General features: G+C 36.1%; 1 protein-coding gene across 2 annotated transcripts in view; it reads left to right on the plus strand.

The window, feature by feature from the left end:
* Positions 1 to 25,231, plus strand: part of RBMS3 (RNA binding motif single stranded interacting protein 3) — a 611,777-nt gene that overhangs the window by 493,631 nt on the left and 92,915 nt on the right. For both annotated transcript variants that reach the window (XM_090283032.1, XM_090283033.1), the window contains exons 7-8: positions 1,014 to 1,120; positions 21,449 to 21,495. In XM_090283032.1, the coding sequence (XP_090139158.1) occupies positions 1,014 to 1,120; positions 21,449 to 21,495 (154 nt within the window). The remainder of the gene's footprint in view (positions 1 to 1,013; positions 1,121 to 21,448; positions 21,496 to 25,231) is intronic.

Below are 25,231 nucleotides of genomic sequence, written 5' to 3' on the forward strand. Positions count from 1 at the left end.
TTGATTTTTAAAACGTAAGCTTACAAATTAATATTTGGTCTATTCCAGCAAATACACTAACATAAAAACCCTCCCAACCATGTTAGTGTATTGATCAGGTTTGTTAGGACAATATAGCTTCCCCCCCCACCCCCGGCATTCGTTTTTAAATAATTTGTAGTAATAACAAGCAGCGTTTTTTGCAGTCAAGTAGAAATGTGGAGGTGGCATTAATTCTCAAAGGATCATTTTTGTCCTATTATGTTTGAAAAGATTGTCATTTTGCAATGTTATTTTTGGAAGAGGAGTTCTGTCATACTTTAGTTTGGGTCAATTTTTCTGAGGAATTAAGTTTATGTAAGTCACTGAGGATCATATTTTTCCCCCATCCATAATTCATTTGTTAAGGCCATATCCTTTGGCTGTATTTTATTATGTGGGTTCACGTAATATTCAAATAATTAGTCTCCCTGGGATTCTGACTAGATTTTACTGGGAAATTGGAGTTAAAGGGATTGGGTGAACAATCAATTTCTAGGCTTTATGAAATTGTAGAGAATAATGAGAAAAAATAGCTAATTTGCTTGTGATTAGCAAAATAGCCCCCTTTGTAGAAAGAAACTCCTAAGGATATCTCTTTCCAAGATAGAATCTGACAGTCTCTACATTGAAAACACAGTTGATTTGAGGGAGAAATATTTATCCAAACACAAATGCTGGTTATGAATATGTTTCTAATGTAACTGAAAGGGGTCAACCCTTGCCTCTTACTTCTAAGGCAAGTTCACATTTTGCTTCAGCTGATTATTTTTTCAACGGTATTTGTTATATTCTTTTATGATCTGCCAGTACTTTTTTCAGCCCAGTTAGAATAGACAGAGGCCAACAGAGTTGAGACTGAAAAAGGGCCAAAGATCTCTCCAGAAGCAAGACTACTTCAAAAGCTATGCATTACAAAGCCCTACTGTGACTCAAATAATCACTTATTTTTAAGGGGGATTTGCTAATGCAGGATTGGTTTCTTATCTTCCCAGCCCCTAGTGAGCCTTTACTGTGCAAATTCGCTGATGGAGGACAAAAGAAGAGACAGAATCAAAGCAAATACACCCAGAATGGAAGGCCGTGGCCCAGGGAAGGAGAGGTGAGTCCTGACTGGCTTGTGCTCAGAAACTCTGCAGCAGACATCATCCCTCAGAAGAGCAGCAAGACAGACATTTGGGGCCATGAGGAAATCAGGTCTCTTGGAAAACCAAATGGCTTCACAGGGGGCAAAAAGCAGGCCTATATTAATGTACTCAGGATAAAATTACTTGAGAAAGAGTATAGGACTTCAGAATTGACCTCACTTCTGCACTGCAGTAAATCTTCTGTCATTAACCCAACTTGAACCCCGAAGGCACTCACAGAAAAACATTCACAAAGAACTGATCTATATGTATGGTATGTCATGATATGTCATTGAGGGTATGATTACTTAAAAAAATATTTTCAGTGAAATCAATAGTAAGAGTTGAATGTTTGTGTTTTGAAAAAAGCAAACAAAAAATTAAGATTTTTTAAATTCTGCTATTGTGGTGTTCTGCTTGCACAGGTATGAGTATTTATGCATATGCCCATACGCTCATAGATGTGTTGATATGTGTTATATATGTGTATATATCAATAGAAAATATAAATATTTCCGTTGGTCAAGGAGAAAGAGAAGTTGATATGGACAAGGTTGTTTTTTTTGTTTGTTTGTTTGTTTTCACAACAAGGAGAAAAGGGTGTAAATTATTAATTATTCATTTACGCTCCTAACACAAAATGGTAGAAAAGCAAGCTTATGGATCCAATTCCACGTGGAATGATTTTTGGTTATTTCTTATTGTAAGAAGAGAAAGAAAAGGTGCCTCGACTCCTGAGAGGTCTTTTTATTCTTTGTGAAATGGAATGAAGTTGTTTGAATGACTTGAATAAATGCCATTTTGTACCAAGGCCATAATTTCAACAGAAGAGCTTTATTTAGCATATCTATTCAAAGCACCTACTTTATCCATTTATCATTTAAGAAGCATCCTATTTGATGCAGCATTTGACACTCAGCACAGAGAGGAGACTTGTAAGGAAAGGAAGGGGTGGGGCAATTTTTCTCATCAAGTCCTTTAGCTGTTTTTCAGTTTCTAAGACTGACATCTGCTTTGGATATTTTCGTGCGGGCCTCAAAACCCTTTTAAAAGAGTATAGTTCTATTCAAGTACTATAGAATCTATAACTCATTACTTTGAGACGTGAAAAAGAGAATCACCACGGAGCACCTAATTCTAATTTTAAAAAGGCAAGAGGTTCAATATTCTCAATTTCAGCAAGGGAGGATGACCCAGGTGTTTTTAGCATGCAGTTTTGTGGTCAGTGCAGTACCTGATTGCTGATAGCGCTCATCATCATGTTGGTTTCATACCAAACATCCATACCTACCTAGAAAGACTCATTCGTCCTTTTAAAATTTTGTTGGGTCAAATGCCTGCTGATCAGAAAGATTTCTGGACCACAGACCATAACTCCAAACCCTCAAGACTGAATTAGGTAGCTTAGCACTAATGTCTGAAAGTTTAGTTCTTGTCTTTTCAAGAACTTATAATACTACATTAGCCGTGTAGTATTGCCATGCCGGTTGCAGTAACACACATCACCTGAGTCTACATTTCATATAAATCAACCCAATAAATCTAAAGGAAGTGCAGAATTAGAGAGTATGATATGAAAGAGCGTGTGTGCTATTGGCCGGGAAATAGTATGCTGTCAAGTTTAGGACCAGAGCACCTTAGAATCTAAATGTAGGTTTTAAAAGTATATTCTTAATTTTTGCTTGCAAAAGTTGTTCTTTAAGAGCTGTAAATTTTTCTGCTGAGCTATGAAAATCAAGGGAACTTAATAAATTTCTCTGTGACCAATACAAACATATTCCAAGAGTGCAGACACATTCAGAGGAAAGAAATCAGAACAAGAAATGACATGCACTAAAGATATGCTTATCAAATATCTTGTCTGTGAGAAGAGCATGTTAATTTTTTACAATTTCATTGTGCTCTTAGAAGTTGACACACCAAGAATGTTGTATAACTTGTGTGTCCATCATTATATGGGATTCGTGTGTGGGTCTGTGTATTTTCCCTTGTATTTTGCTGACTATAGTAAATTAAAGTATATTAGTATAGTTGATAAAGTATGACATAATATACATTAATCATATGTAAACAATAATTAACCATATATAGTAAATTCTAATTACTATATTTCATGTTTCTAAGATACACACTTTTTGTTGTCGTTTTTCCATATTTTAAAATTTTGAAATGGGTTATCTTCACATAATCAATGTCATCATTACAAGATAATTTGTGTTTTCTGTTGTTAGTCACCTGGGATAGTACCTACGTTCTCTGGTTAAGGTCTATGACCACACTGATTGCATGAATTGAAACTTTAATCAAAATCAGAATAGTGGGTCTGATTCTTAGGCAAATTACTTTTTGTCCCATTCTTTCATTCAGTGTTAAGATTGAGACACACAACTTCCCTTGTAGTTTGCCTCTAATGGGTAGTATTGCTTTCCATTTGCCTTGTAGCCAGCCCTTTGACATCCCAGCTTTATAAGGCGATCGTTTTGAATGTTGGTTTTTGCTTGTTTTTGTTGTTGTTGTTATACAGTTGTCCTTGAACAACATGGGTTTGAACTGCACAAGCCCACCTACATGTGCATTTTTCAATAAATATACACTTGGCCTTTGTATCTACTAGTTTCCCATACACAGTTTCAACCAACTACAGATGGAAAACAGTATGAGCAATCTGCAGTTGGGAATCCGCCGATGCCGAGGGTGAAGTCTATGCATTGTTCTATGCCATCTGTAGATTTTTATTTGTGTGTGTGTGTGTGGAAGGGGTGGGGGGTGTTGGTTCTGAAGCTAATCCCGCATAGATACTTAGTTAAGTCTGAGGAAGTCAAAAGTTATATATGAATTTTCAACTGCATGGGAGTTGGCATTCGATCACATTGTTGTTCATAGGTCACTGTAGACAATAATGGTAAACCTTTCAATCATTATTACCTTAGTTAAAGTGAAGGATAATTTAGATTCTGCTGCTTCAGAATTTGAGGTAATAGCACAAATTGAGGCTGTTTATGTCCCTATTTTTGAAAATCAGGTAAAAACGACAGCGTGAAAAGTATTTCTGATGAAATGTTTAAAATACAGAACCACTGGTTTGCAAGCATCTTAGAAGTACCTTAAACATGACAATTGATAGGCTAATTAACTTTAATTTATTCTGTAAAGCTGTTTTCTTCTGGCTAGTATTTTGATAATAGTTCTTTGAGCATAGTTTGGTGAAATGCATTCTTTTTACAAATCAGTCTAATACTGAGAACTTTATACACATAAATTAGTAGAATTAGTGAGGTTTTGAAATATAAATGTATGCTGGTACACATGTTTTTGCATAAGAGAAAACAAGCAGATATTTTAAAGTTATTAACTGAGCTCTCAAATGGCAACTAAAACTCTGAGCAAAATAATCAAAGGTTGGGGCTATTAGACCTTTTTTCCCAGTGCTCTACAGTTCTTATTGTTTTATTTCTTTATGCAACAGTTCTCAAATTCTTAAGTCTCATTATCCCTTTATACTCTTAAAAATTATTATTTATTACTTCATTAAAAAGAAATAATAAACCTATCACATGTTATCAAAAATAGTGTTGAAATTACTATATTTTTCAAGGCAAAGATAATCATTTTTTAGAAGAATGACACTGTTTTACATTTCTGCAAATCACTTAATGTCTGACTTAGTAAAAGATGACCAGATTTTCATATCTGCTTTGACATTCAACCCCTTGCAATATGCTGTTTGGCTTAAACATATAAAGAAAATCTAACTTACCATAGACATGTCACTGAAGAAGGCAGAAACTATGGATCTCCCAAAAAGATCTCAAGGATGCTTAGCTGTCATTAGACCACATTTTGAGAACCGCAGTCCTAGAGTAGCTTGAGCCATGGACAGGGCTGATATTCAACTTCATATGCCAGAAGAGCCATACGGCTTGTTAAAATATTAGAATATATCTGTAGCATTGGGTGCAAAGCTACTGACATTGGTCCATCAGTTCAATGGGGCATCTCTTAAGACCTCTCATGATTCAGCAAAAAATGGGGTGCTGGCTGGCACAACAGGAGTTCCCCAGGATCCTACTTCAGCACTTAGATTCTGATTGACCAGTGCTTATGCCATACTAGTAGTAAAAGGTGTTAAAGTTACCCCTAACTCACAAAGGGTCTCACTTTATCGTATCTATGACTCTCAAAATATTACATGGGCCATCTATCTGATTTCATCTAATACCGTATTCTATTTCTAACTTCAGGCAATATTTTGCCCAAGCTGATCTTGTTAGTGTTCTGCCAGATTACTGATCTGGAATCAGGAATCCATAAAATTAGTTCAAAAATATACCAGAACATGCAGGGGAACTCTTATTGCTTCTTCCTATATTTCTCAAGAATATGTTTTAATTAACTACCCAAAAACCATCAAATTTGTTCAAACTCTTTGTTCCACGTAGTAACAGCTGATCATAAAACATTTCATTATGTTGTAAAAATGATTTGTTCAAATCAAAGGATGTTTTTTTCTACTATGATAATAAAAGTCATTCAAATTTTGAAGTTGTTTTATGTTGACTTTTATCTTAAATAGTCTTTGGGTTTCTTTTAGAATTTTGAAATATCAGTAAATGCTCAGTTTCAAATCACAGAAGGTGGTGCTATTTCTTCAAATTTTCATGAGGGGATATCCGTAAATAGTATAAATATTATAAACAAAGTATTTTTCACTGGCTTCAAAACTCTTCTAAACTTCTATAAAACTTTCCCAAGCCCTATACTAATTTACACATAAAATTTCATCATTAATGATTACTTTGGGAATTGAACTTCCAAGAAATAATGTTTTGACCATGGACACAAACAAGAGATGTGACAAAAGAACAATAAGAAACCCACCAAAGTACTCATATGTCTAGTGAAAAAGAGTGCCAGGCTTTTATTATAAAAACTAAAATCAATGAAATTACATTTATTGCGCTTATCTTATTTACAATTCTCTTCTAGAAACAACTCAAAAGCAGTGAATGATAAAATTTTCTATTTGATGCTCTGAAGATATTTTTTTCTTACTTTAGAAACATTTAACAAGATTATCTTCATAGTCCAGATATTCAAATGAACTAATAGAACTAACAATCAACACTCATGTCCCCAGGGATAGTTTTTAGGTTATACTGAAGAGAAAAACAAGTTGGTTTATTTGTTTGTTTGTTTGTTTGATGCATTCTAGGAATACTGAGGTTTGGAACTTCTCACCTATTCCAAATTAAAGAGCAAGTTCTAGATGAGGCATGGTGATATGTTATTTTTTTAAGACATTTTATTTAAGTGAATTTGTAGTTGCCCAAGGGACAGGAGTAAAGGAAAGGCACAGCATAATATCAGGGCGTGAAATCAGAAATGGCATCCCTAGGTATGGTAACATGCTATGGCTTTGCCTGGATATGTTAGTTTAAAAGCTTTTAAGGGATGGAATAAACTGGCATAGTGTTCTTTAATTTTCTTAAATTAATAGAGTCCATTAGTGCACTCACAAAATCCACTATTAGTGAGCTGAAGGCTAAGGTTATCAGTTCTATCACAACCAACTTAAGCTAAGTGATGTGTTCTAACCTATAACCTAGATAATGCTTATCTATTGGCAAACCTGAAATCAGATGTTTTCAGTGATGGTTGAAAACTTCCCCTGTGCTGTTAAGTTTTATAACTTTTGTTCATTTAGAGCTACTATGAATAAAAAGCCTCTTTGGCACTAGTAAGTGAATGAAGATCTGCAAAATTCATACGGAAAAATTAAATTTCTTATGCCATTAGGAAGCCCATAGCCAAGTACAGGCAAAGTTGATAAACCTGATTTCAAACAGCCACCCCTCTCCCTGTCGTGCCTTAAGGCATTAGGAATAATTATTCATTCTGACGACATGCGCTCACAATTAAGACAAAGATGTCTTTTTAGATTTCTGAGTTGGCACATACTCCACACAGTAGTTACATGTTATGTTTCAATTCTAGATGAGTAAATATTTTCTTTGAGGGATCTGTTCTAGTTTTTGTTTGTTTTCTATTTTTTGAAAAAGAGATGGATACACACAAATTTGACATTATAATTATACATCTTAACTGTGTCTTCATCCTCCTCATCATTGGTGCTTTTCTTAATTGTTCCTTCCATGACTAATACTTTATGCTGTGTCCTGAAGACACAATGAAGTATAAGGTATGATTCCTGCTCTGGACCCCTCTAACCTCCCTGTGTTTCCAATTTGCTTTCTTCCTTTTTACAGAAATGTTCTTTTTGAGACAACAGTTGTGTTTGGAAGGAATTTTTTTTTTTTAACAGGCGACATTGAAGAAGAAACAGCTTGAGCAAAAAACATTCAGTCAAGTTAGTAAGCACCAGCTGAATGTCCACTGTGTGGCAGGCATGAGGGTGCCTACTGCTATGGGCAGTGTCCGCACAGACAGATTCCCCACATCTTCAGAGTATAAACTGGCAAAAACGTCTTCTAGCTGTAAAGTAGGAGATTGAAAGTGGACTAGACTAACGTTCAGTGTTGCAGAAATAAAACCAATGACTGTAACTGGCCTCACATCTAAGAGTGAAAGAAAACCAAGCCAGAATAATACTAAAACTAGCAACAAAAAGAAAAAGCAGCAGCCACAAGAACATCCGTTCAAGTTAGTCTTGTTGCTAAGCATTAATTGTTCATTTGTGTGTTTGTCTTTCAGGGTAGGGAACTGAGAAACTGTTCTAGATGCATTTACAAGGCAGAAATTCTCCCCGGAGTCGGAAAGCTTCACCTTGTCACTGGCTGTGCCCTCGAGGGCTGGCTGAGTGGCACCTAAAGGATAATGACATGTTGAGAGAAGCAGCTTGAGCTTTGGGGTGTTATTTAATAAATCTCGAGTCCTTCTCTAATACATCCATTGAGAATAATAATCTTTCTGAATTTTAAAGAATTGTGTGTCAATATCTATTGGCTTTTCTCCATAATTTACAAGGCACTTTAGTGATTAGAGGAGAAAACTCTAAAATTTAAATTACAAATCTATAGCTTCCATGCCGAGTGACAACCCTGAGCAAATTTTTCAGTCTTTAAGTTTCTTTTTTCCTCGACAACAGAATAAGAATGGTCAAAAGCATATATTTTGTAATTGGAAGGATTAAATAAGGAGGTGAAGATAAAGCACTGAGCGTAGTTCCTGGAAAACTATAATTGTTCATATATCAACTGTTATTATAACTTTCATAATATCATCAACACCACTCAGTGCTTTTCCATCTGAAAACCAGCTTTGCTATGTGTTCCTTATACTTAACTGTTTAATTTCTTGTTTTCCAATTTCATGTCATGTCTATTTATTTTTCAAACAGGAATGCTTTTTAATGATCTATTTAAAAGAAAATTTGCTCTCACTATATTTTCCAGCTGAGTTTTTTTTAACTTATTTTTGTAAAACCTCTTACAAAACAAGTAGAGATGATTCAACATTGACACACATTTCATTAATCTTTTTAAAAGATCACATTCAAAGTCATAAGGCATTATTTAGCGCTGAATCATTAGGTGTTTTTCAAGTTTCTGGCCAATATTCCCTTGAAGGTCACGTAATCATAGAAACCAAAAGCTGGCAAGAATAGGGGGACATGCATGGAGAAGATGAAAGAAAAAAAAAGATAAGTAAAAAAGAAAACATGAACTATTGCTAGATATCACGGAAAAGGTTGCATTGAGCCAATACTGAGAACTGATAAATTACATGGTTGGTGTTTTTAAAGGGAAAGAAGATGAATTATTAACCTAACCTATTTTGGCAAATAGTAGAAATTAATTCTGGATACAGAAGGTTCTTAGGCTATGAAAAGGATGTCTCATGCTCAAGTTCTTTGCAGTATCCTTTAAAGCAAATGCCTTTGACAAAAGAAGCATTCTAATACTACAGTTGGTGACTTTGGGAAACAGGAATTTTCCTCCATGTACTATAGTTCCATAGTGCTGAATGTACATAATTTTTAAGCTTCCACATTCCAATCTTTTTCAAGGGTGATGTTACCAAATGACGTATAGGTAAATTTTAGAATCCTTCTAAATAGCAGTATTAATGCTATTTATAAAATTTACTTTTGTTTGTGAAAAGACTCAGATTCACTAAGTTATCAGTTTGGTAAAAGATACATTTGATCCTCACTATTTCTTGACTCCATATTTGAAAATGTACCTACTGGCTAAAAATTATTTGTCACCCCAGAATCAATACTCATTGGTGCCTTCATGGTCATTCACAGATGTGCAGAGCAGTGAGAAATTTGAGTCATCTGACGCACACACTCCCAGCTGAGATTGAAATACATGATGCTCTCTCTGCCTTCTGCATCAACTCTGATATGTAAACAGTGGCCTTTGCTTGGTTTATTTAAGGCCACATTTTTTTTACATTTTTGTATTTTATGTTAGTGAATTCACTGTTTAAAATGCGCCCCTCCACCCCCACCAGTGTATTGTTGAGGTGGTGTCTGAGGTTCCTAAGTGCAAGAAATCTGTGATGGGTCTTATGAGAAAATATGGGGGGGATGGGAGTGGAGATAAATTTTGTTCAGGCATGATTTGTAGTACCATTGGCTGTGAGTTCAATGTCATATTTCTGTATCAAAGAAGGTTGATTTTAGGAATCCCCATAGATACCAAAATCCATAGATGCTCAAGTCCCTTGTATTAAAGTGTTGTATTTGCATATAGGCTACTGTAGGGTGTGCCTACATGTAACTTCATTTGCATGGATCAGCTTAGTGCTTGGAGCATGGCAAATTCATATTTTGCTTTTGGGAACTTTGTGGGATTTTTTTTGTCATATTTTTGATGCACAGTTGGTTGAATCAGTGGATGCAAAACCCACAGATACAAAGGGTTGACTGTATATTAAATAAGGTGTCTTTAGGCAGAAACATACTAAAACAAAAATATGAATTGATCAGTTGGTCCAAGAGTGACCAGAAGCTGATAAGAACCTAACCTCTTATTTCCTTTAGGAGCAATGAGTCAGCATTCACTAATTCAGAATTTATGGTGACTTTACATAATATAATTACGGTGAATAACAAGAACCAACTGTATCTTGTTTTATGATTATGTTATCAAGTGAGATCCAGTTTATTGGTTAAGTTTATATCCCTCCCCTTGATGTAAAAAACAATTTGCTTGGGTATCAAAAGTAACTTCACCAATGCATGAGTCAATTGTACTTTGTAGGAGCTGTGTCACAGCCAATTATTAATTGCTGTGGATTTAAAGACAACAGTAGTTATTAGTCTACTCAACCAACAAGTGTAAAGTTGTCTAAGGAATTCGGAAAAAGCCCTGAGCCTATTTTTATTAATTTGATGTACCTATGCGTGATCAGTTGGCTTGTAATCATTTCATAAAGATCATTAAACCTTTCACCCAATGTAAATATTCACATACCTTTCCAGAGCAAGAATTAAGCCACTGAATTATTTCTACAATCATTTATATCATTCTGATTTATACACCAATCTACATAAGAGGGCTCTTGGCCCTTTATTAACCAAAATCAGTCATGACAATATGGAAAATATTGAGGTTAAAGGACATACAGTTGGCTGTGAAAATAATGGCAAACATGCAACATAAAATCCAGAAAGAAAGACTCTTTCTACCTCTATGGTCACCATTCATAGGAAGGCCCCTCAACAGAAAATTGTGTTGTGTTTCTTTAAAGCATTTGGCTGTCACTAACTGTGACCAGTGCTGCTGTAAATAAAGTACATTCTTCAAGACATTCTTAACAGTGAGGAAGATAAGTTGCAACTCAGCCAAGTGGCCCCCTTGCCTTCAGTTGGATCTCCGCTGAGTAACAGTATCCCTTTCACAAACTATTTGAGTAGTCACCAGTCAACGTCCTTCTCATTAACTATTAAGAACAACCTGACAATAAGGCTCAGAAATATATCATATCTATTAACCTTGAAGCCATTCTAGCTGCAATTTAATTTTATAATACTGAACATTAAAAATTTTATGTCTCATAGATAAGGAATTTAAATACTGCCTCAATGAGCCACTAGAAATAAAAATACTTTGAGGAGAAACTACTATAGCTAAAGAATCAATATAGCTAAAGAATTATTTTTAAAATTTAGTAATAACATGTAGATTCAAGATATCACTTTTTATTGAATTTATTGGGGTGACATTGGTTAATAAAACCGTACAGGTTTCAAGTGTACAACTCAATAAAACATCATCTGCACACTGCATTGTGTGCTCATCACCCAAAGCCAAGTCTCCTTTTGTCCTCATTTATCCCCCTTTTGCCCACTGCCACCTCCCCACTTCCCCTTGCTGTTACCAAACTGTTGTCTGTGTCTGTGTCTCATATATATGTATACTTGACATATATACATATATTTGTTTAATCCTTCCATCCTTTTTTCACCTAGCCCCATAACCTACTTTCCCTCTGACAGCTGTCAGTCTGATCTATGTATCTGTACTTCTGTTTCTATTCTGTTTGTTAAATTATTTTGTTGATTAGATACCATATAGGTGTGAGATCATATGGTTTTTGTCTTTCTCTGACTGGCTTATGTTACATAGCATCGTCATAACAGGTAGATTTAGGATATCTTTGACCATGTTCCAGGAAGGTAGAAATATCATCTATATAGTTAACTACTATTTTCTTTGTGAATATCACAGTGCTTGATAATTAGTTGTCTCATTCTTTTCTTTAATAAGACCTTTGGGAAAAAATTAAAATATATCTATTAATACTGCCAGGTTTTGCAAATAGTCTTTTTAACCTTAATCTGAAATAGAGTCTTTACATATGTCATCTTAAAAAGAACAGTTGGCTGTTATGGTGAATGTGCGCACTTGCAAGTTGGGTTTGTCAGCCAGCTTACCAGATGTAATTTTTATTTATTTCATGTGCTTTACCTGTAATTTAGAGAGCAGGCTCAAAAGAATAACTCTTTTAATCTTGAAAGGAATTTTCCCACTGGCATGAGAACTTGAATTCTCAGTAATTCAGCTTGAAAATTTTCTAACTTGGTTTTCTTATTTTAAAGCCACTGGGCCCAATATTTATTAACCTATGATCACTACAGATAAAAAGTAAATGTTGTAAGTTCCTGTAATAGTGTAATTTTGCATATAATGTGGTTAATGATGAGCTTCAGCCCTCTGCCTGGTCTCCATTCTCAAGGAAGCGGATGGGGTAATATTTGTATGTCCCTGGAGAAGAGGTAGGAATAAAAGGTTTAAGAAGGGCATAAAGCTGGGAAGATGAAAGAATGAAATTACAAGGAGAAAAGCTGATGGTTGAGCTCCGCTTCCCCTGTATTCCCTTGACCCACTCTCCAGGGATCAAAGCAGCTAAATTGGACATCATACTGGGAAATTTCTGGAGTTATTGGCATTGTCTAGCAGTTTCAGCCTGCCATGAGACTCAGAATTATTCCCATCACTATTTAAGCTATAGCTTACAATCTCCAGGCACCGTCAAACTGCAGCTGGGACTGGGATAAATATGGATCAATCACCCGGATCCCTGGGACTTTCATCTATCTAGATGCACAGTCTTGCTCTGGTAGCAACATCAGCATATTATATTTTTCACCCTATATACATACACCACATTGTTGGTTCTAAGACACCATCAATTAAAGATGAAATATTATTTTAAATGTTACTAAAAAAAAAAAAAAAAGAGGAGACACTTGCCATAGTATCAAAAGCCATCAATTTTGTGAGTCCCAATTTTACAGATATTAAAATGTGAAAGAAAATGGTCTTGGAATCTATGAGCTTCAGTCATTTAGATCGAGATAAAAATAGAAGTACATGCCTAAAATGTGGTAATGTTCTCTTATTTCTTTTATAGTTTTCAGTCGAGGCTTAATTTAACTTCAGTTTTAATGACAAACTAGAACTTCTTCCCCCTGAAAACTCTGAGAACCTTAGCCAGCCATGTCATACAATGCTGTTATCCTTTTTCTTCTACTTCCCTTGTTACGATGCCTTTTCTTTGCAGCCATAGGCTTCCTCAGTTTTCCAGTCTTCATTCTGTCTGCATCATTCTGTCTTGTTTGCGTCTGTTGCTGTATACAAGAGGAATTCTCTGTCTGGCAGGAACACTTTAGTAAAAGCCAAAAAGAAGAAATACCACGATGACATAGTGTATAAACGACAGCATGACTCCCCTTGATGTTCTTTTCCCAAACACAAAGAGATGAAACTTTCTGTTTACTCTTTTTTTTTCTATTTTGTTAAGTGATAAATCCCTTGCATCTCACTTGCTTGACGAACTTCTGAAGATGTTTCAAGAGGACTTTTAATGAACCTTGGCTTCTCACCACTCGTGGTCAGCAACTTGGGGCCTCCACGTTTTTCTGCTACATTTAATTCCTCCTACACCCTTGCTCATGATTTCTTAAGGCACAGAGAAAATCTCTGAGCAATGCCAATAATCATCTTGCTTCCCTCTATCTCTATTGACCAATCCAGGCCTGAAACATATTTTCTTTAGATGTCCAATTGAGTTTAGCAGAAGTTTTTAAGAGCCAATTTTACTAATAAGTAAAAATTAAAAACACTCAAATTACATGTTCAAATACAAATTTATCTGAAGTCCAAATTCAAAACTGTCCTTCAGTCAATTATTTATTTATTAAATCATTGAAAACCCATTTATTGTCTCCTTGTTACGTTCCAACCGCTGGGGTTGGAAAAGGAGATGACAAGATGGATACAGCCAAGTATCTAGTTGAGAGAAACGCATGTCAAAATATGGTCATATTAGTTTTCATCCTGTGTCACAGGGACAAAAACAAAGGCAGCAGTTAATGCTATAAGGAGAGAGAGGTGGCTTTAAGAGGCTGTGATGTCTAGTTTGAATCTGCAAGCCTAGAATTTTCAATTTTCTCACAGACAGTGATCCATAGTTTCCAGCCAAAAACTATAGCAGCAAAGGCCCAGAGACCCAGGGCAGGGTGAGTGTATGTCTGAGTTTGGTGACAGATGGGTCTAAAATTGCACAGGAAGATTGTGGATGTCAGTAAGGTGCATAAGGACTTGATCACAAAGGGCTATGCAAGCCATGTTTTATTTCGAAGGTATCAGGATGTCACTTAACACAAAAGATCATGATGTAGTCAGATTTGCCTCTTGCGAGAGCAGTCCTCACAGTGCAATGGTGTGGCTTATGGATTAGAAAAAATATTGCAGACAAAGATAGGAGAAGATATTATAACCAAAGGATATTAGTAAACACACAAATAAAAAATGGTAACTTCAAAAGAGACACTGACTGTACATCGAATTTACTAATTTAACTTGGCAATCAACATCTGGTATTCAGAATAGATACTTAAATTTGAGACCAAGATTCAAGAATCATCAAGACATGAATAATATTTGGGATTGGAAAGTGGAAAGTGAATGACATCACTGTCCAGAAGGAGAGAGAAGGGTAAATCCTGGCCCTGAGTACGGGCACCTCAAACACGAAAGGAATGCTAACACCAAGACAGAAGCTGATCTCTGAATGGTCAGAAGAGAACCAGAAGGGAAGCTCTCAGAGGCAAAGGAAAGGTATTTTGAAAGAAGAAAATAATCACCAGTTAAATGACGTAAATTAATCAAGTATGGTTTGGAATAAAAATATTCTTTGGATTCAGAATTTATGAAAATTGGGGAGAGAGGTACAAGCCACTTCACAGGCTGGTGGACATCTTTTCTAGGATAATTAGCTAAGATGTTTCTGTCTTATCTCAGGACCGTGCAGTGTAGTGTCTCTTCTGTAGACTTTGGCAATTTCTCTGAAGAGAGAGGGCCTGGCTATACATAGCCCAGGGAGCGTTCCTTCAGCAGGTGAGAGCAGACACTTGCCTTATATGGCTGACTGCCTCTGCCTGAGAAATCAAGCACTGAATAGTCTCCTGACCGTACCGGAGCCATTCCCGGGTAAAACCCTACCATTTGCCTCTTTTGAAGGCCAGGAATTCATTCTCTCACATCTCCTTTCAGGAAGAGCCCCGATAGCCTATCCTCACTTTTGCCCTGAGTGTATTGTTTCCTAGAATTAGTTCCTGGACAGGAAGTAGGTTCAAAGCCCTTTTTCTTCGGCCAGAAGGATTACTTGGTATCAATCACCTTTCTGGTGATTTTTATTACTTACTTCGTCTTCGCTAGCTACACGTCTGGTATCACACAAGAAACCTGCGATTTCTCAGCCTGTAGGGCAATTTGGATTTATGAATTCTTAGTAGCTTCCGCAAGTAGGAACACTGCACCATGAACCCTGAAGTTGCAGTCTTTATTCTTGACTTGCCTAGTCTTACCTTGATCTTTCAGGACATAGTAATCTCCTCCCCTCCCCATTTCCCCCACCCCCAAATTCCATCCCAGCTTTTATGTATATTTCACTGACCCAGCAAAGCTAAATGTCTCCTGACATTTCCAAGCATATTTCTGAATCAGGTCTCTGGTCAACACCGCTTTTGCAAATTGCATGCCTTTTTTCCCCTTCCCTGATTTAAAAATTTAAATAAGTCATCAAGTATGATATATAATGTGCTTTAAGGAAAGGGTTTTTCCCCATTATAAAAGTAATTCTCATTATAGACAACTAAAAAGAGCTAGAAAAAATATATATGAAAGGAGTAACTGTCATTTATAGTTAGATGCCCCAACATTTTGACATATAACACTGTTGAAATTAATTCTTTGTTTTATTTCTAGTCAGAGATTTACATTTTTTAAACTTTATTTGTTGACACATAGATACACATAATTTTATATCATGATTTCTTTACTAAACAGTGTGTTTTCTAAAGAGAAATACTGGTAAGTAAATATGAACAAAGTTAAGTGATGTTTTGCTACAATAGCAGTACCTAAACACATATAGCACATTTTTGAGACCCTTTCATGCACATCATCTTTTAAGTCATCTTATTTTATTTATTGATTTAACCATCACCAACTAACAATTGTAAATATTGTTAAATCAGTTGCATGAAATAAACTCCTTAAAAATGATATAAAGAACACTGTATTATCCTTTTCTTCTTTGCCTTCCTATGCTGATCTTGTGCTAATTCAGTACTCAGTATTTACTAAAATATACAATATTTATGCCATATTTACTAAAGTGTTGCTTTAAAGCTGATCACAGAAGTTGAAAATCCTTGTGATTATTCATTCGTAACTCATCCAACTATGATGACTCATGTCAGGGCAGATTTTAGAAAATGGAAAAATGTTAACCTAAAACATTAATGTTTCTATTTTCCAGGAATTTCAGTGCATATCTGTCTGTTTGAAGTTTACTGCCTCAAATTTTTTTGATCCCTATTCACATTACAGAGTAAAAATAGTTTGAAAAGTGAGGAAAGCAATCCTATCAGCTATCTTTCCATTGGTTTTGTTATAGCCAGTGAATCTCTCTGCTCCTCAGATAAAAGTAAGCATTACAGCCCAGAATCGCTTTCTGGAGTGGTAATGCCTACTCCTTATTATGTACATTTAAGCAGTATTTCTATAATGATTACCTTTTCATGGAACCTGTTAATCATTGGAATTATGAATATCAGTATATATTCTGATTTCAGAATATTTAGCTCTGAAATCAAGCTGATGTGTCTCAATGAATCCCCTATATTACTGAAAATGCATATGATCCCTAATTGCTCCAATAAACTGTATTGTAAAGTTTCTTCTAAAATATTTATCTCTTATAATATAGACTCTGTCTGGAAGGACTAGGCATATTCTATTATGGTTGAAATGCTAAGCCAACATTCAGCTGCTTCTGGAGAATGACAAAAAGTCCTCTTTTTGTTTTAAATAAATTATAATTACCTCCAGCACATAAATAATGTGAACTTGAGAAATGGAAAACATTTGTGAATCTAAAAGCTCTTTTTGAAAGAGTGATGGGATTAAACATAGCTTTTCTACGTATGTGGTGTGACATTTACCTTTTGTTCCACGTTATTTTACTTTTGTGTGACTCTGAAGTTTATAAACATGCCATAAAATTTGGTAATTACATAATGATGATTTCATGGTTCTATCTTAGTCTAAAGGTAGCTAGACGGGGCAGCAAAATTGATTTCCTTTTTTACCTTTATGGAAGGAAATAAAAGGAAATTGAATGCAAAATCTGCATTAAGACCATACTAGAATTCTAACTCAGCAATTTGTTACACGTGAAGTGAAAACCAGGTGCAGCCAAATGTGTCTTATTGTGTTATGATATTCAGCCAACAGGTGAACCATGCCTTGTTTTGTTACCCACAATGTTCCAAATGCGTATGACTTGATACTACCTCTTCTTATCTCCTTTTGTCAAAGATACTCAGAGGCAGGACTGTTCCTAGGCAAAATCATGAAGCAGGTGACATTTGTGTTCATTCTCTGCCCTTTTGCAATGACAGTCTCATCTTCGATTCTTTCTACCTCCCTGTCCCCAAGTGCCTACTCCAGTTGTTCATTGCTATGGATTTATCCTCTGTTTTCCATGAGGCTCCTAGTGCTTCTTGTTGTCCAATCCCTCTTTGATTGTATAATTTTCTTTTTTCAAAAAATGTTCAGTGGCTTCACAAAAGAAGCCAGGTAATCAAGATCTTCCCTCCTTTCCTTTGGAATCTTATTTCCCACTGCTCCCCTCCAGTGTTCTAGGGCAGGTGGATCACCACCTTGCCCTTTTTATTTACACATTTTTCCCATGCTATTCCTTCTTCCTGGGCAGGCCTTGATCACCCATCTCCAACCATGAAAATGCTAATCATCTTTCAAAGCTTCATTCAGCTCTACCTCCTCCAAGTACCATCCCAGATTACCCCCAGCCTCTTTCCTCTACACCTCATCAGTACTACTCATTTTACCCTTAATACGTGTCCCTTTGTATTATAATATTTATGTATGTGTCTTGTGTCCAGGCACTGTGCTGGGCAATTTACAAATGTAATCTCATTTAAATTTCACAACAATCTGATGAGGTAGGTATTACTCTACCACTTAATAGTTAAGGAAACTGAGGCTCAAATCGGTTAAGTAATTTGCCCAGGCTCATATTGCTAAAAAGTAACAGGGCTAAGGCCTAAATCCAAGTCCAAACACATATTTTTTCCACTAAAGCATGTTGCCATTTTCAGTTCTTTTCCATTTTCTGAAAGATGACTAGAGCTTTAAGATGGACAAAGAGCCCGAGCTGGTGTAGCTCAGTGGATTGAGTGCCAGCCTGTGAACCAAAGGATTGCCAGATCGATTCCCAGATAGGGCACATGCCTGGATTATAGGCCAGGTCCCCGGTTGGGGGCATGTGAGAGGCAACCACACATTGATGTTTCTCTCCCTCTTTCTCCCTCCCTTCCCCTCTCTATAAAAATAAAATATATATTTTTTATAGAGATGGAAAAAGAGGCTGACTTAGCCATTCTGATGACCAACTATGTATTCAACAAACAGATAGAGTCTATTGGTAATTACTGTATTCCTAGATAGAGCTGATTGGTTAACTATAATCCATGAGGCATTCAAGTAAAATGTGAGAGAAAAAAAATGTTTACCTAAAGTTGCCAGAATAAACCCCACATAGGAAGAGACTGTTCAAGAAAATTTATAATTCAAGAAAGGCTAGATAGCATTGGATTTGAGCATGACTGGGAAATAAGTAACTACAAGGAAAAGAAGTAAATGTGGAGTTGAGTAGGAAAGGCTTCTTGTAAGTTCCCCATGACTTTAATAATTTGGGGTAGTTAGGATACTGAAGATATGATCATCACTCTAGATGTCTTATGATCTGAGGGTGTATCTATTGAGTGTAAAGCCCATTTTTTGTCATTTTTCCCTGGTGTGGCATCTTGGATACATTAGGGGAGAGAAACGTAGTGTTTTTAAGATGGAAGTCTCATCCCGCATGGACTACGTTTACAACTGTCCTCAGTGGCACCCAGGATCATGAAGTTTGAGCTCACCCTGGACGTCTCCATTCTGGGAAGTCTTCAGCCTAGGGCCTTCCTCCTGCCAGTCACATGGAAGAGGCTCCATCCCTAAAAAATATTTAAACTTTGTATCTTTATACATTTTTCACCATAGGCAAAAACAAAGATCTGCCTTCATTGCTGCTCTTTTATTTTTATCTAATTCCCCATTACCCCAGCTTGTCATGTTATCAGTTACATATTCCTTTAATATGAGTAAGATGCAGTTATCATTATATGTTCCCAGTGCACCTCCATTAAGTTCTGACACCCAACTTTGTTTGCAAACTCTGCTTTAATGTATGTATGCTCTCTGTATGCCAATCCCATTCATATTTGGTCCTATACTTTTTTTCCTCATACCAAGCTTTGTAATATTTTTAAAATTGTAATGTAAGGAAAATAACACATATAATCTAAGCTTGAATATAGTAGGCCATACTGAACTTCAGGCCTTATGCTAAGAAATCTGAGGATTTTTGTTTCAGTTGTGTGTTAAATCTGAGGAATTCAACAAGCCTAACAAGAAAATCACCTTCACCCACACTGGAAATAAACTCAAACACACAACCTCTCTCTCTCTCTATTTTTCTAAGTTTTATTGATTTTTCATATTCTCTCAAAAGTTCTTAAAGCTAATTTACTGTTTTGTCTTAAGTTCAATTTTGAAACTTTTTTTTAACTTGAAAGAGTTTACTAATTTCATTTATTTTTATTTTATTATATTTTTGCCTTTTTAAAATTGCTATTCTTTTACAGTTGTCCCAATTTTTTCCCCATTGCTGTCCCCTGCCCCGCCCACACCCCTACTCTCACAGTCAGTCCCTCCCCCCCATTGTCCATGCCCATGGGTTATTTATACATGTTCCTTGACTAGGTCCTTCCCCTTCTTTCTCCCCTTTTCCGCCTTAACTCCCCCCCTCTGTTCAATGTCAGTCTGTTCCTTGTTTCCATGTCTCTGGTTCTATTTTGCTCTTTTTATTTTTTGTTCATTAGGTTCCTCTTATAGGTGACATCATATGGTATTTGTCTATCACTGACTGGCTTGTTTTGCTTAGCATAATAGATTCATAGAAATTACAAAAGAAATGAAAAGGGGGGTCTTGTATACTCCTTACCTGGTTTCACCTAGTGGTTATATCTTACATAATTAGAGGGCAATAGCTAAGCTCGGAAATTGACATTGGTTGAATTAACTTTTAAATTTCAAAAGGGAAAAAAGTAATAAATCCATCCGAACGACAACCTAGTCAGTTTTAAATTTCATTCTCCATTCTCTTTCTGCTTGCAAGTGATAAGCAGGTTGACAAACCTGGAAAAAAAAAAAAAAAGGTAGTCTGTCCAGAAGACCAGAAAGAAAGTTCCACCACATTGTTATTGTGATCCCCAGACCTCATTAAATCTCTAGGTCAAGGTTACAACAGAGCTGTGGGATAGAGCCCATATCTAAAGACTCGGGTTGGAATCAGATTGTGTCTCCAAATGGATGACTTTGAGCAAATCCCTTGACCTCTCCAAGCTTCAGTGTCTTCATCTGTAAAATGGAGAACATATTTCTCCTGACTACTTCATAATGTTGTCATGAGGATCAAGTGCGATGATGCGTCTGAAGGGATGAGGTAGCCTGTGAATCAGCAATCACGCAAGTTTATATTCTGTCCTCAAACTACTGCCAGTTACAGAAGTGTAGCTTTTCTTAGAAACAGAATAAAACTACCTCCTTCTTAATGACAAGGCCTAGAATTTCCACCATGTGTGTGAATGACCTTCCTTTTCTACCACTCTTAGTAGGACAGATACCAGCAATTTATTGGACGAGTGCTCTGCGACTCATTGCCTACACACCCCTAAGGCATATGATCTATTTTAAAGATAAATATTTCTTAACATTTTCTTCTAAAAGGTCAAATGCATTTTAAGTAGCTTTTATTTTTATCCTGACTGTTGGATTCAGTCTTATTTTTTTTTAATGCCATGAGATGGACAATATGTGGTCTTGACAATAGTGAGGAATTATAAGAATACCATATTAGACTGCAGATGGTTTATGAAGTGCAAATGGAAATCCTCCAAGCTGCATAGTTTCTTGGTTTGTCTGGACGTATAGTATAAACTTCCCAACTCTCTGGTGGATTCTGGTGCGTGAATAGGAAAAGTGCTTGTCTTGGTAGTAACGGTGGAGAAATAATATAGGCAAAATAAATTTAAATCACTGAAAGTAAAGACAAAAGTCTTTCTGTGTAGTGAATGTTTAGGGCAACACAATAAAAGTATTAAGATCTGTTTTCTCCCCTCTCCTTCTTATACACAGGCTGGCATGGCTCTGACCTATGACCCCACAGCTGCCATACAGAATGGGTAAGTAGCCCACATTTTCTCTAATTTAGTTGGTAAGTTGTCTTTAAACTCCAAAATCAGTACTGAAGAAAAATGTTCAAATCTGTCTTTTGTTTTAAATCTTAAAACAAAAACTGTACCAAACATTTTCACCATTGTACTTTTCTGACTTCCCATGAGGGACTCTGACTTCAGAGCAACGCCCATGTGACCCATTCTCACAATCCTCTGCCCATAGTAAACTCTGCATGTTCTCTCTGGAAATATGATTATTTATTACAAACCTAATGGGGAAAAAATGAACCTTCAGCTCCCAATATGAGCAGCCAAAGGTGAAGTTTAGGCAGTGCCATGTCTGAGGCAGTGAAAACTGCCTGGCACAATGTGAGCATTTCTCCCTTCCCCTGCAGGTCACTATCTCTGTACCAATTGACATTGACTAACTTATATCTCTTTACCTTAAATCACCTGTTGTGTGATGTGTCTTCATCTGTGTCTTATATTAACAGTATAGCATTATATTATATTCTTCGAACTATTTTGACGGGTACAAAAATGGTTCACTCTCTTCTGCTGCTCATTAGATATTTACAACAATGAATATATTCCTCGGGAATCAAATTTTACTGAAAATGCTGAGGATCCCTATTGATTTTATCTACTCTCCTCTGACACAAAACTTTCTTCCATCAATCAGTCCCTCTATTCAATACCTTCCTATACGCTGACCTTTCATTTCAGCCTATAGATATACTCACGTCTCTCCCTTCTTTTTCACAGGTGAAGACCTACAGTCTTCTATACATGCTGCCTTCCTGTATTCTTCTCTAATTAATCCTATTAAAGGATGAATTCTGGTCTCAAACTTTACTGCATTTCCCTTGCTGATGTCCCCAATAATCTCCATATTTTCCATTTGTAACTGTAACTCTTTAGTCCTTCTATTTGAAATCCTACCTTATCTGGTATTTTTTAACCATTTATACCTTCTTGAAAAGTTATTATTTGGGTCCCACAAATGCATTCTTTGCTGATCCCTCTTGCTTCCCACCCTCACTGCTCATTTGCTATCTTCTTATTCTACCTCTTCTGACCCCTTTGATAATCTTTCTGAGGGGTTAGTCTTTTTCACTGTTTTCTTTCTGGTTAACCTCATCCACTCCTCTTGCTCTTAGGGACTGAAGAATTCCAGGTCTGTTCTTCAAATTTATAACCTGATGCAGAGCACTATAATTTGTGTTTCTAATGGCTTATTAGATATTGTTATTGGATATCTTTATATGTCCCAGATAGGTCAGTCACCCTCATCAACTCTTCATAATGTAAACCAAACTAATGCAGATGAAAAATAAATATCATATTATTTCCCCCCCACCCCCTTTTTAATTCACTCTAAAGCCACTTAGAATGGAAACTCCAGTTCCCTGGTTTTTCTCTTCTGCAACATTTTCTTATGATAAAACTGGTGACTTTTCAATATATCTTTGAACTATATCTTCAACTGCCTTCCCTTTCCCCTGCTACTTGCTGAGTTCATTCATTGACCCTTCTCTACCTGTACTAAAATTTTACCTGGCTCCAAGACAAGTGTCCTTCAAACTATTTTCACATTGCTTTTTGAATAATTTTTAAAAGCAAAATGTGACCTTAAGAATGATCTACCTGCCAGATTTTAAGTATTAGGTGGACTTTCCTAACTAAAAACCAAAATCAGAATTTCCGAGAATGGCACAAAAAGAACTACATGGTGCAGATCCTGCAACTGAACCGGACCTTCTGTGATTCTCAGAATATCTCACACAAGGTTACATCTGTGTCTTAGTGCTCATGAAAATTTCTCTGCCTGGACTTCAGGCATGGGAATCTCTCTCAATCTCTCTCTCTCCCTTCCTCTTTCTCTCTCTCACTTTCTCTCCCTCCCTCCCACCCTGCTTTCTTTCTTTCTCTTTCTCTGTCTTTTCACACAGCTCTCATTTTAAGAACAACATCATAGCCTACCAGGCAGAGCTAGTCACACAATTAGTCATAAAAGAAAGAGGATAAGCAGTGGTTAAAAGTGCCGACTTCAGAACCAGCCTGTCCAAATATGCATCCAAATTTTGTCATTCACCAGAAGTGGGCTAGTTATTTGTCTTCTTCCTCTGTGAAGTGGAGATGATAGGAACAGTACCTTTCCATAAGACTTGGTAAGGATTAAAGGCACCCAGTATGGTATAATGTAATTATCATTGTAAATACTGATGCTAATGTTGCACTATATTTGATGTTCCCATGATACATTTGAGTCTTTGTCATGCAGTCATTAACCCTCATATTTATTTCCCTGCTGAGTTGTTAACGAATGCAGGTTCCATTTCTTATTCATTTTTTATAGATTATTTAACCTAGTATTGTGCATGCCAAATCAGAAATAGAAATGTAACTGATGGCCTTTGTTTGGCTCCAGCAAACACCTTAAATACAACCTCCAGTTTCACTCAAAGCACCCAAACTGCCCATGACTTTCTCATATCCTGGGTTAAGAAAGAAGTTTTGGAAGCTTTAGACTATCTATTGTGTTGTTGGTAATAAGATGATAAAAATATTATATAATGAAATTGAAAAAAGAAGATTGTTACTAATTATTTTTTAAATGTTTTGCTCATCTTTGGTTTTATTACCTCGTATGGTAACATTTGAATAAAAGCGAACTAGTAGAACAATCATTTCTATGCATGTAAGATGTCAAAATAACTACCAATATATTCTCAACATACTGTCCCTTGAGTTAACATTAGCACATGCATTTCAGAGGTATAGAATCTGATTTAAATAGCTTAGCCTATTAAGGGATCTAGTATGAATGCTCAGAATAAAGTATTTTGTTCCCTGTTCATATTGCTGCATTCAATCAAGCAGTCAAACATTCCTCAGGGAGCAGTAACCTAACAAAGATAGAAATATTTATTACTGTAGGGGAGAAACTGGTCCTATTTTACATAGAACAAATGATATCCAAAAATATAGTTGCAATTCTTACCCATTTAATATTATTAAACATTGTTTCATGCTGACTCAGTTCATTTCGACAACTTTTTCTTTTTCTTTTGAGTATCTGTTGCTCTATTTAAAAATTATTTTGGTGATATAGATTTGAATAAAAGAGAATTTTCACATCCTGTCAGGAACAATGAACATGTAAACAATTCTAGTACGAGATACAATGGGAATGGTATTGTGATAGAAGCATGGAGTAGTATGAGATTTATGTAGACATTAACTTTTATAAGTATAAACATTTCTGAAAGAGTACACAAGAAATGGTGAGCCCTGGCTGGTGTAGCTCAGTGGATTGAGTAACAGCCTGCAAACCAAATGGTAGTCAGTTTGATTCCTTGGGTTGCAGGCCAGGTCCCCAGTTGGGGGTATGCAAGGGGCAACCACACATTTGTGTTTCTCTCCCTCTCTTTCTCCCTCCCGTCCCCTCTCTATAAAAATACATTGAATCTTTAAAAAAAGGAATGGTGAGAAAAGTTCTGTGGAGAAATCCAATGGAAATAAGAGTGATAGTGACTTAATTTTTACTGCTTATGTTTTCATATCCTTTTCAAAGACTAAGGCCATCAGACCGCAAAGGAGAGGCATTATAATGAGGGATCAGAAAACTTCTTGATGAGGCACTGACACTGTATTTTGCTCTTGTAGATGTCCAATGTCATAGCTAAAATGCATATTTGATGATCCTGTGGTATCCCATAGCTGCATACTAAGCCATAGT

This window comes from Furipterus horrens, unplaced genomic scaffold (genome assembly GCF_987537825.1).
Source record: "Furipterus horrens unplaced genomic scaffold, mFurHor1.1.pri manual_scaffold_7, whole genome shotgun sequence".
NCBI classification, from domain to species: Eukaryota; Metazoa; Chordata; class Mammalia; order Chiroptera; family Furipteridae; genus Furipterus; species Furipterus horrens.